Source organism: Epargyreus clarus, unplaced genomic scaffold (genome assembly GCF_041222505.1).
Source record: "Epargyreus clarus isolate Ecla_fem2 unplaced genomic scaffold, WU_Ecla_fem_2.2 ptg000007l, whole genome shotgun sequence".
Taxonomy (NCBI): Eukaryota; Metazoa; Arthropoda; class Insecta; order Lepidoptera; family Hesperiidae; genus Epargyreus; species Epargyreus clarus.
The window spans coordinates 7,055,200-7,069,208 of NW_027332215.1; the positions used below are offsets into that span (position 1 = coordinate 7,055,200).

The window sequence follows — 14,009 nt, forward strand, 5'->3', positions numbered from 1 at the left end:
TATCTCTGCTTATGAACCTTATTAAATATTCTTAAGCTCCAAATGCCTAACTTGTATGGTTGAGGCAGGAGGAACCTCTAGCGTTGCGTTCCGTAGGAGATCCCGGAGTCCTCTTGGCAACGTAGAGGACGGCCACCGGGGGATTTTAGTGCGGTAAAATCCCACATAACCCTGAAGGTACCTTTTGAAGGTTTCCCCCTCGTAAACAAAAAAAAAAAAGAGGAACCTCTGCAGTATCAGGGTTGAAGAGTTGTAGGTCGAATTTTCAATCATATCGTGTTGATCTAGGTACTCAATGTTCATTTAAAGTTTCATGAGACTTCGGTGGCCAGGAGGTAGGACATCATAAAATATGTAAAAAAATAGTGGTAGTGATGATGAGTTCCACGTCATAACTCAAAGTTCTAATCATCAGACTATACCCATGTCAAGTTACGAAAGTACCGCAATGAAACACCCTTTCATATGAAAAAAAGAAAATTGAAATTGATTAATAAATACTCAAGTTATTCAAGTTTGAAAGAAATCCAGTTTTTTCAATTTTTCTCGAAATGGGATCCCCTGTGAGACTAGCCGCATACCATGTTGTTTGAATCATGTCGATCGATCGCGGCACCGCGAAAAAATCGCGATTTTATGTATATACGTGTCGAATAGATAATCTCTCTTCTTTTGGGAAGTCGGTTAAAAATTAAAACATACCGTGCGTAGAAGATAATTAGATATAACCCTTTCTGGAAGAGATCGATAAATGTATAGTTGTAATGATCAATTACAACGATTAAAAAAATACGAAAAGTGGAAACAACATTTATAAACGTCACTCAGGTGTGTATATGGTGCAGATATTCTATTTTTTCCATACGACCATTATTTCTAACATGCGCACATAACTTCGAACGGAAAGAATAAACTTTGCTTTAGCGCAGAGGTTCCCAAAATGTGCTCCGCGGCGCCCTGGTGCGCCGGAGAAAGTAAAGAGGGGTGCCGTGAGTCGATCCTCTAATTATTGGACACCACAAATATAGGCGGGTACCTTTAAAGAAGTGAGAAGTGAAGAAAGTCTTATTGAAAACTGCCCGGAGATCACCAAGCTCACCCTTCACATTGATTTGACTGAGTAAATATCGTATTTATTTTTTTGTTTTTTCTCAAGCCTTTCCTGTTGTTTTCCATTTAAATTCTTTTATAATACAATTAAGTTACAATTATTTTTTAGGTATTTTTACATATTGTACAATTTCATATTGTGGTGATGCGCGCCGCCGCGGGTCACAAAAGATTGGGAATCGCGGCTATAGCGTATTCTTTTTTCGTACCTTTTGATTGGTCCTCTACCCATTACCTATCTTTAGTACACAAGCAATCAGAATTACATTTCGAATAAAACCAAGGACCATTTCGTGGTATCTACAGATAGTTCGTAGGTTGTTGTACTAAATACCACACAAAAATCACGCTAAATATTACAGTGTCACATTCATTTGAAATAGAACCTAAATATCCAATATTATACACAATGACGGTAGGTAATATAATAGATGTGTCGGTAATAAAATAGAAAACATTATTACAACCAGAACATTTTTTTTACTAGATTAATAAAAGCACTTCAAAAATTCGTGGAACTGAAAAATATTTAAATACGTTATGACAAAAAGCGTCAGTACTCGGTTCGGATAAAACTTTATAACGTTTTCAATTACTAGGTAATTGTGCTTTGTCCAAGTAATTTTATTTTTGACATTTATTTACTGACATAATGGAAGAGTAATATAATTTAATAAATATGATTTCAATATGAATAATTCAATTCAATAAATATGATTGCAATTCTAGCGATAATTATGATCCAAAACGTAGTCTCATTTTCAACAATACATTTTAGGGTATTATTTAGGCTTATTCGAAGGAATATTTTGTAGAGCCTTGAAGTCGTTCATGTCCAAGGTAAATCATGCGATCATGACTATTTTTCATTGTGTCGATTTATGGTCTAAGATCCCAATATTGCTCGACCTTCACCTAACTGGTTTATGGATGATTTGGATGATGAGGATTTTTATGTCAAATAAAATATGTACAAAATATATTGCAAGTGGGTTGACTAAAAAAATCCTTTCCTTCTCCACACACGTTGTTGTCCATCAGGTGCATTTAAAGCGATCTTGCATTCGTCCGTAAACAAAACCCTTGCCCATTGTTCCTAAGACCAATTATTGCAACTACCTGATCTGCGCGTGCAGTCTCTTGGTATCGTTTTGGTGTATATTGCATCGAAGAACGCGGTATGTTAAGGATAGTAGCCACTACACTACGAGACATCGCTTGTTCGACTAATGCCACTGCTTGTGCTTTGACTTGATGCAAAGGTATTTTTGTGAATCCTAAGGCGTCTTTAAATATTTCGTTATCACAATTAAAACCAAAGAACTTCGGAATCTTCACACATACAAATTCCAGAACACAATTTAAAACGTAGAGTGCGTCGGGTAAATGACACAGTACAACTAAACTTCCGAACCCAAGCCAAAATGCACTACAAATTAGTTACTTACTCTCTTAGGATTAACGTTAACATTATTTCTATGCACTTATACAATAAGAACAAAGTAAGACACACTTAAATAATTGTTATCGCATATTATGAGTTTGGCCAAGATTCCGTGCCGCTGAGTGTATTATATACCTATGTTAACTTGAACTGTGTAAATGATTTGTTTATTACATGGAAAACAAGTAATTAATTTAAAAAATCAAAAACCCGACTGCACCAAAAAGGCTGAAGTAGAATTTCCAAAAGCAGTGAAATAGGCATTTCATTATATTTATCCAGAAAGCAAAATACAAAGTTTCATAGTAGCTGTCTGCTTCAAAAACAAAAGATGTTCAAACAATATTATCCTATTTTATCCTCGTAGTGCTCATTTACACTATATAAAGAACCTGTCTAAAATTCCAGCACGCTTAAGTTCAGCGGTTTCCCTTTGCGTTGATCTCTGGCACAGCAACTCACTCATTTAGTCAGACAGTCATCTCGATGTGTATATAGGAGTATATATGTACTAGCTGACCCGGCAAACGTTGTGTTGCCATATAATAAAAAGAATGTTAATGGTGAACAACCCTTATCACTTAGGGGTAAAAAAATAGATAGTGGCCGTTTCTCAGACCTACTGAATCTATATATAAAATTTGGTGAAAATCGGTGAAGCCGTTTCGGAGGAGTACGGTAACTAACATGAGAATTTCATATATAAGATATATTATATATTTTATGTGTAATCTCCTCTTAATTTCCTTTCTTTTGACACCCTACTCGATAGGTTTGGTTAACTTTTTTAAAACGTGTTACTATTTCGCGAAAAATCCAGCATTTACGGTCTGTAAAATATATAAATTCAGTAAATCAAAGTTTCGGTCATTATTTTACCTCGTTAGAGGTAGTATTTCATTATTTTTATCCAACAAGCCTGATACAAAATTTTATAGTGTTTGCTTCAAAATTGACGATTGTTCAAATGAACTTCTAACCCTTATTTTACCATCTATGAGGTTGATTTTTCGGAGGGTGATAAATAAGTGCGTCCTTGTTCCTATCCAGAAAGCCAAATATAACATTTTATAGTAGTTGCTTCAAAATTAAAGGATTTCAAAAAAACTGTTTTTCTCCATTTTACCCTCTTAAGGGTAGAATTTCCAAAAGGCCTTTCTTAGTACTTATTCACGCTATATAGAGAACCTATGTGCAAAATTACAGAACTGTAAGGTCCTTAGTTTAGGCTGTACGTTGATTTCTGAACATTAAAAAAGTCATTTAGTTAGTCAGTCAGTCAGTCACCTTGCTGTTTTATATATATACAAATATGTTTTTATAATCTCCGTTTAATTTCCTTTCATTTGATACCCTACTCGATAGGTTCGGTTAACTTATTTTTTTAAATGTGTTACTTTTTCACGCCAAAAATCCGCCATTTTGATTTTTTTTACTAACACATATCTAAGGACACTCGGGTCATTGAGACACATATAATGACACCTTAACTGTTGAAATTCATCCAGCCGTTTGTTAGATCGGATCAAATAAAGAAAGACAAACATACAAGATACGTGCGAAAAACATAACCCTTCCTTGGCAGTCGGGTAAAAACAGCATTGCCAAATTCGCGGTGTAAGAGTCAGATGAACATATGTACAAAAAATCAAAAATGGTTTCTTTTTCACAAAACTGTCCACAATGTAGTCTTTTATGAAATGGCAACGACTGTATATTATTTCAACGACTGTATATTATCTCTATTAATAATCTGGTAAAGTTTGAAGTGGCGAATTTTCACACTATTTTTGCTCTCCTGTAAAATTGACAAAATGTAGATACGTTCATCTGACTCTTACACCGCGAATTATGGGTTACATTTAAGTTTAATCTTTTTGTTTGAACAACATCCATTAGGGCTTATATGTCATTTAGTAAATACTGCGTCAAGTTCCGCCCGCTATTGATAAATCAAATATGTTTTACTAAAGATCTTACTAAAGATCGACATTTGACAATTTCTTTACACTACAAATTATTAAATTTCGGTCTTTGTATATAAAAATGAATAGACTGATTAATTATAACGGGCGTTACCAATAATATTAATTTATCTTCAAATACTTATTTTAATAATAATTAGATAATAAATGTATCTTCAATGTGACTTAACGCGTAGCTTCGTGGAATTGATATACACTAAGGAATATGGCATGTATGTACATTTTTAGAAGATTTTACTTGTCATTTAATTGTCTTAAAAATAAATGTATCTTAATGATTTCGTCTTGATATTATATTATTCCTGTAGTATCCTATAAATACAAACTACGTATTATTCATTTGGCGACGAGGATGGGATTTATGTTCATATTATTACTGTAATTCGAAGAATTTAAAAAAATATGGCTGTCGGAAAAATTGAACATTTTGACATGGCGAATGATGACTGGGGTATGTATATTGAGAGATTAGAACAATATTTCATTGTAAATAATACAAAGGAAGTGCATAAAGTTCCGATTTTAATTACCCTAATGGGCGCGCAGAGTTATGAACTCCTCGTTACACTTTGTACCCCGGATAAGCCTGCTAGTAAGAAATTTGCAGACTTGATACTCATAATGCAAAATCATTTGCAACCAAAACCCAGTTTATTAGCGGAACGGTACAAATTTCGTAATAGAAAACAAAGCGGTGGTGAAACCATTTCCGATTATGTAGCAGTACTTAAAAAAATGTCTAAAGGATGTGCATTCGGAACATGGTTGGAGGATAGTTTAAAGGATCAATTTGTTTGCGGATTAAATAGCGGAACGATGAGACAGAGACTTTTTGTAGAAGAAGATTTGTCCTTTGAAAAGGCATATAAATTGGCGGTGGCTATAGAAGCGGCGGAAAAGAATGCGGCCGCAGTCAAATTTCCTGTGGAGATACATGACGCAATGGTAGAGTCGTCTTGTCATCATGGAATTTCTGAGTACACCAAAATACCATTGAAATCACTTGGTGGAAATTTACCAAATAGTTATCGTTCAAATAGCGGACATAGAACTGACACGAGTCAAGCTCAAAGAGCGTTTGGGCGAAAAATGATATATAGACAACAACAGAGAGGAATAAACGCAAATGAAGGTCAAGACAACCAAATACGGTGCAGTGTATGTGGTCGACAGCACGGGACAATTACATGCAAAGGAGATGTTTCAAAATGTATGGGCTCCCGGCCACCTTTAGTACACTATACTAAAAACTAAGAAAACATGCAAAGAACAATTCGTAGGCGTTCATTTTCTTCAAATCTTGTCCGTTTTATTGTTAAAAAACAATAATTTACATTTAAACTTGCAACACAACAGTGGAAAATCATCATGGCGGTAGTGATTACCGTAATAATGTCATCTGTCATTCTATTTTAACTTACTATATACATTATATACTTTTTAATATATTTTTACGCAAATGGGCGTAGATCTATAAATATTGTATTGTATGTATTGAGAAACAATACCTATATTTGATAAACATTAATTATATTTACTTCCATAACTCTTGACTTAAAACAAACATATCAAAATATGTACTTCAATAACAATTTATTTTAGTTAAAACATTTAAGTGTGTAAATAAAACAACTTTCAGTACACATCTATAATATTTTATTTATTCTTCACTTAGATACGTTATTTATTCATTTTCAATATCTTCCTTATAAATATTTTTATCCGATCATGTAGCAGGTTCTGTAATATCCTATGACGAGCTCAGCCCAAACATCAAACAATGGTCATAATGTGAGCGCAGCTACCTACTAGTACGGTTTGTTGCCCAGCGATGCAGTTGCAATAATAACTGATTATTTTGTCATCCCAAGAATGTCCTCGTCTTGCTATTGTAATTATCTAAAAAAAAGAGAAATGTCAAAAGATTAGCTTCTCTAGTTTAAGTCTAGTTTAAGTCTAGGTTAAAAGAGTAGCTTCTTAGTTATTATTAACGATTATTTCACGATTAATACAACTAACTGATATATATTTTACCTGATGATATTGAATCCTTGTCAACACAATCCACAGCGATCGCACGAAAATCACAAGAGTCCATAAAACATAAGCTGGGTAAACAAGTAAGTTAGAATCAGTCCAAAATCGTAAGCAGCACAGAGCAGAAACATATTCAGGATTGAAATGGAATCTTCTCATCAGTACATATTTATTCAACGTTTACATTGGATTCCGCTATTATATAATATGTATATATCCACTTTTACACATATCAAATTGACAACTTCTTCTTTTTTAATTTGACATGTCACTTACATCTATAAAACCTGATATTATTTAAAAGGAGGTTTTGTTATAATTATTATAAATAATTAATTAAATTCAGAAACAATGACGGGATACCCAAAACAAAAGCCAGGTTGTAAAGTACTAAGGTAACAATAACTTTACGACAAAAACAGCGAAATACAGAATTACCGACACCCAAAGAGTATAGTAACCTATGTGTGGGGTACACATAGGTTCCCTGACCGACATCGACAGTTTTGAAAACTTGACATTGACAGTATTCCGCCATATTTAATATTTCAATGAGGATGCTTATTTTAAATATTTTAAAACAGGAATACTTTACGTTATCAAAATATATGTGTATTTTTCTTCAATTATACAAATTATTCGTGTTTTTTAGATATAGTGTACATGAGATGGCCGAAAATGAAACATCTCCTTTCGGAATTATGTTTGCAGAGTATGTAACAAGAAGGGGCATCTTAAAAAGATGTGTCCAAATCTTATGAACAATATTTATGGTCAAATGTTCACTAACGAAATTCACGACAATGTTTCCCCCTCAAAGAGTGAGGAGGATTATTATGAGGTTGGTTTTAATACTTTTAATGTTCATAATATTAATTTTTACAAACCATTTATATTGACCATTAATGTTGACAATAAAATGTTAGATATGGAAGTAGATACAGGTAGCGCCATATCTTGTATTAGTTATAAATTATATAAAGAAATGTTTATTAATTTACCAATTAAGAAAACTAATTTAACGATGTGTTATTATACGGGTGAGAAAATTATACCATTAGGTAAAATCAAGCCGTTAGTTAAATTTAGAAATAAATGTAAATACTTGGATATGTATGTTGTCAATAACGGAAAGAAACCCTTATTAGGCAGAGAATGGTTGTACGAACTGAATTTTAAATTTCAGGAATTGGCTTGTAATAATATTAAGTCTAATAGTTTTTTTAATATGCAGTATCTACATTCCAGATATAAGGAAGTATTTTCAGATGGCTTGGGCCTATATACGGGTGGAGAGGTGACGTTGCGAGTACGCCCGGATGCAGCACCTGTGTTTATGCGAGCGCGGCCGCTGGCGTATGCACTGCGCGAACCTGTCGAACGCGCACTTGAACAACTGATTAAAGATAGTATAATTACTCCAGTGGAAACATCGGAATGGGCTACACCAATTGTACCGGTGGTAAAGCCAGACGGTACAATTAGAATTTGTGGAGATTACAAATTAACCTTAAACAGATGTCTAGAGGTAAATCGTTTTCCTTTACCAAGGGTGGAAGAGTTATTAATAAAATTACAAGGAGGTGAAAAATTCACTAAATTAGATTTATCACAGGCATATGCACAATTAGTAATTGATGAACCTTCTAGAAAATATACAGTAATCAATACCCATAAAGGATTATTCCAATATAATAGGTTAATTTACGGACTTTCCTCGAGCCCGGGAATTTTTCAAAGAATGATAGAGCAACTTTTTTATAATATACCTAGAGTAGGAGTTTTCTTAGATGATATTATTTTAACTGGTAAAAATGATGAAGAACATTTGGAGACCTTATATATGGTATTGGATAGATTACAACGCTATGGTTTGAAAATTAAGAAAGAGAAGTGCACTTTCTTTGCCGAGTCTGTTACATATTTGGGATATGTAATCAATAAGGACGGCATTCGTACTAACCCAGAGAAAGTAGAAGCTATACGTTTAGTACCACGGCCGACTACAGTAACAGAATTGCGAGCTTTTATAGGCATGGTTATGTATTATGGAAAATTTATTAAGAATATTACCATGTTACTATATCCTTTATATTCTTTACTTAAAAAAGGGGAAAAGTTTATATGGACTGATAATTGTGAGATCGCTTTTCAAGAAGTAAAAGATAATTTAATGTCTAGTGAGGTTCTAGCACACTATAATCCGGATTTACCACTTATTCTTACATCAGATGCCAGTAGTGTTGGTGTCGGGGCAGTGGTATCGCACATTATGCCTAACGGTCGCGAACGTCCGATAGCTTACGCGTCGCGAGTTCTGAATGCCGCAGAAAAATCTTACTCTCAGATTGATAGAGAAGCGTTAGCAATTATTTTTGGTATTAAAAAATTTCATCAATACTTATATGGTCGGAAATTTCTTCTTAGGACTGATCATAAACCATTGGTTGCAATTTTAGGCCCGAAAGCAGGAATACCAATCATGGCTGCGACGCGTATGCAGAGATGGGCGGTTATTTTATCTGGTTATGATTATGATATTGAATACGTAAAGACAGTGGAAAACAGTGCTGATGCGTTGTCCAGACTTCCTTTGAATACTCAAATACCTGATAATGATGAAGTGACGTATGTAAATTTTGTTAACAATTTTTTGCCAGTTACTCATAAAGAAGTATCGCAAGCTATAAAAGAAGACCCATTATTAAACAAATTGGTAACCTATTTACAATCAGGATGGCCATCACATTGTCCGGAACCAGAGCTGAAACCATTTTTGTTAAAAAAGAATGAATTATATATAGATGCGGGATGTATAATGTGGGGGTATAGGATGATTATACCAAACTCATTTCGTAAGAAAATATTGCTGGAATTACACACTGGGCACATGGGCATAGTTAAAATGAAAGCGATTGCACGAAGTTTTGTTTGGTGGCCAGGTATTGATGGTGACATTGAACAATTGTGCAAGCAATGTGAGACATGTGTGAAGGAATCTCCTGCGCCTCCAAAAGCACCGGCTCAACCTTGGCCAGACATGATTGAACCATGGAGTCGTCTGCATATGGATTTTTTGGGTCCACTGAAAGGTAAAACATTTTTTATATTGATTGATTCTACAACTAAATGGATCGAAGCTTTTCAAGTCGGGAAAACGAATGCATGGACCATTATTAAAGTTTTACGAGAAACATTTGCTCGTTTTGGATTACCAAAATGTATAGTTTCAGATAATGGACCACCATTTACAAGCAGAGAGATAGCACAATTTATGGAAAGTAACTGTATTAATCATATTTTTAGCCCAATTTATCATCCGGCGTCAAATGGAGCCGCAGAAGGGGCTGTAAACCTGTGTAAAAGGACTATTAGGAAAGCAATACGGGATAATATGGAAGTGGATAAGGCATTACAATCATTTTTACTGGCATACAGGAATACACCTCAAAGTTTGACTGGTGAGACGCCAGCGATGCTGTTACAGGGGCGAAGACTGAGATCGAGATTGGATTGCCTAAGGAAAGATGTAGTAGAAGAGCGGCCAGTCCAAGTTCAACAAGACGAAAAGGTGGTTAGGAAGGTTAGAAGGTTTAATATAGGTGATAAAGTATGGGCACGCGAATATAGTGGGGAAGAAAGGTGGATTAAAGGCCAAATCGAGAAATATATAGGGTCTAGGATTTTCTTAGTTAGTAAGGAAGATGGGTTACAAGTTAAGAGACATATTGACCAAATAAAACTACGAGTAGAGAATTCTTTATGCGGCATTAATACTCCGAGCGTCGGTTTCAGCAACCGAATATGGCTGGCTTCTCCTCCGGCAGGTACAAGGATTTATGAACCGAAAATTTCAAGTCCGTTGGCTGTTAGTCCACAGGTTACCGGTCCAAGCACGCCGATGGAGAACGCCAGGTTGAAACGTAATATTAAACCAGTTGTACATTTTGGCGATCCCGTATCACACTAGTTGAATTTGTTGATTTTGATATATATATTTATAAATAAGTGTTGGGGTGGCATGTATGTACATTTTTAGAAGATTTTACTTGTCATTTAATTGTCTTAAAAATAAATGTATCTTAATGATTTCGTCTTGATATTATATTATTCCTGTAGTATCCTATAAATACAAACTACGTATTATTCAGAATAAAGGCTCTCTCAGACCTCACACAGTTACACATGCACAAATAGTCTGTTGTATGGTCGGGATTTTGACAGTACGCCGTCGTTACTACAACTACACGCACTGACCAACTAAATGACTTTTTCATTTTTCAGAAATCAACGTACAGCCTAAACCAAGGACTTTACAGTTCTGAAATTTTGCACATAGATTCTCTATATATCGTTAATAAGTACAAAGAACGGTTTTTTGTTTGGAAATATTACTCCTAAGAGGGTATAATAGGGGCTGACAGTATTTTTGAAATCCTTCAATTTTGAAGCAACTACTATAAAATTCAGTATTTGGTTTTCTGGATAGGAACAAGGATACACCTATTTATACGCTTCCGAAAAATAAACCTCATAGAGGGTAAAATAGGGGTTCAAATTTCATTTGAACACCCTTCAATGTTGAAGCAACTATGAAATTCTGTATTTGGCTTGCTGGATAAAAATCATGTAATTCTACCCTGCACCGGCTGTACGTTTATCTCTAAAAAGTGAATTAGTCATTTAGTCAGTTACCTTGCTGTTTTATATATATACAAATATTTTTTTTATAATATCCGTTTAATTTACTTTTATTTGATACCCTACTTTATAGGTTCAGTTACTTTTTTTTGAAATGTGTTACTATTTCGCACCACTCGCGCACTCGGGTATTTGAGATGAATATAATAACACCTTAACGCTGTTCTTCCACCGCCACCGTCACCGAGCCGATACCGATTATAATTAATATCAGCGCCGAAGTAGCGTACATACATTTACTATAGCTGCTTGTCCACCGCACGTCCGTCACCCGAGCACCGTCATCCCGGCCGTCAATATTTCAAGAGGCCGATGTGCCGGCAATATAAAACACGTTGGAACTTGTCCATACACTGCCGTCACACGCCGATATCGATCGAACAAAATAAATCGCCGATATCGGTCGCGGTGGACAAACTATCGCCGTCATGACATAATTAAAATCGGCCCGAAATAATCTCGTTCTCGGGTCGGTGACGGTGCGGTGGACAAACGACCTAACTGTCGAAATTCATCCAGCCGTTTGTGAGATCCGAGTGAATAAAGAAAGACAAACATGCAAGACCCACGCAAGAAACATAACCCTTCTTTGGAAGTCGGGTAATATAATCATTTAAACACGTATAAGCCACGCTTCAATAAAATTCTCATGCGATTGGATCTGTTACACTATCCCACACGGAATTACGACACAGCGTTTTCGTTTCCAAACGTAGCGTTTTAATGAATACAATAGGATTAAAATAAACGAATGAAATAAAGTAAAAAGTTTTAAAATTATGTTTACGTACGGCCTTATAATGTCGCCACTCGCATTTGTTGTTGACAGTTACAAACAAGTAATTAATTTAAAATAATAATAACAGCTACTATGAAACTTTGTATTTGGCTTTCTGGATAAATATAATGAAATGCCTATTTCACTGCTTTTGGAAATTCTACTTCAGCCTTTTTGGTGCAGTCGGGTTTTTGATTTTTTAAATTAATTACTTGTTTGTATTACACATTAATACATATTACCTTAAATAATTTCGTTAACTAGTACCTAAATTGGACATAATTTTATTATTTTGTAATGTATGTTTTTTATTGTTCCATCGTGGATTCATCCTTATCCTTACTAATCCTTACTAATATTATAAATGCGAAAGGAACTCTGTCTGTATGTCTCTTCTTCACGCCTAAACCACTGAACCGATTTTAATGAAATTCTGTACTAAGATAGACTGAGACCCTAGAATGGACATAGGATAGTTTTTATCCCAGAAATCCCACGGGAACTAGGGATAGCGATCTTAGATCTATTAATCAGAGAATCGATCTTTTTGACCAAAAAAAGTCGATTTTTTAATCGGTCTCCAGTAATGGATCCTACCTACGTTTGTAGGTCTTTTGACATACTCTAAATAACCATGAGTTTAAAAATGTCAATTCTTGCAATCGGAGACGGTTGCAACATTATATTTGTTTATATAGATTTATTGGGATTATAATAGGGATAAAGATTGATTTTTGAATCGATTCGAATCGAAGTGCAATAAATCGATTCACAAAAACATGGAGGCCATAAGAATCGATTATATCTACGATATTTTTTCGAGGATAGCGAAAAAAAAGGTTATCAGGATCAAACAAGCACTGAAATAATGTATTCGTCAGCAAATCCTTACTCCCTTACTAAACCTTACTAATATTATAAATGTGGAAGTAACTCTGTCTGTCTGTCTCTTCTTCACGGCTAAACCACTGAACCGATTTGAATGGAATTTTGTACATCTTGAATCTTGATCTTGATTGATCTTGTTGTTTGGAATTGTAGTCTGAGACCCGAGAAAGGACATAGGCTAGTTTTTATCCCGGAAATCCCACGGGATCTGAGATCGATTAATCGGAGAATCGATCTTTTCAATCAAAAAAACGATTATTTTAATCGATCTCCAGTAATGGATCGGTTCAGTCAATCGATCTTTCAACCCAGAAGATCGAAATTCGATTTTTTCATAATTTACCTACAGTTACTTTACTTATCCATGTTAGTCGATCATCTATCTATTTATATAAAAATGAATATTTGTCTATATATTTTTATAGAATCGGAAACTATGCATTTGATCAAGTGATGATCTTTTGCAAAGTTGTTGTGCAAGAGCCCACGAAGGTTTCGGAGTTGGTAAGACCAATTTTCGACAGATGGCACCACTGTCATTCTAATGAAGGTACAAGTTTTCTGTTTTATTTATGTCATATTATGTATTTAAATTGCGGGCTAAGCCGCGGGCACCACTATTACATTAATAAAAATGAATCCACGACACATGCAGATATATATTAGGGTGTCCGTTATTTCCCAAATTGGATTTTATTCTGCGAACGCCCCTCAAATTTTTAGGTTATGACCTAAAAAAAAATATCTGACCCAAACCAGCCCTTAATATTCACATTAACCCGTGCCTGAATCATAATACATTTCCCATTTAAATAACATGGGATTTTTGCACTTTTTGCAGTTAATTTTTTTCCACCGAAACAAATGTAGCTAAAAATACTTTGACAGCTGTTTTTTATAGGAAATTTAACGCTCTTCAAAAAAGATCTGAATGCTTTTTGCGATAAAATTTACGGTTTAAAAGTTATTCAACGATAAAGTTGTATTCATAGTTAAATTCATCATGTTCCTATTTTTTATTTACTATCGCTTTTTGTTTGCAATAAAATTATAAAGTAACTCTAAT

General features: G+C 34.6%; 1 protein-coding gene across 1 annotated transcript; it reads left to right on the forward strand.

Moving 5' to 3' along the window:
- The first annotated feature begins 4,763 nt into the window (after positions 1-4,763).
- Positions 4,764-7,296, forward strand: LOC140743354 (uncharacterized). The gene is made up of 2 exons (XM_073074529.1): positions 4,764-5,697; positions 7,288-7,296. Exons 1-2 carry the CDS (start codon positions 4,942-4,944, stop codon positions 7,294-7,296), a joined length of 765 nt encoding a protein of 254 aa, XP_072930630.1. The 5' UTR covers positions 4,764-4,941.
- The last annotated feature ends 6,713 nt before the right edge of the window (positions 7,297-14,009 follow it).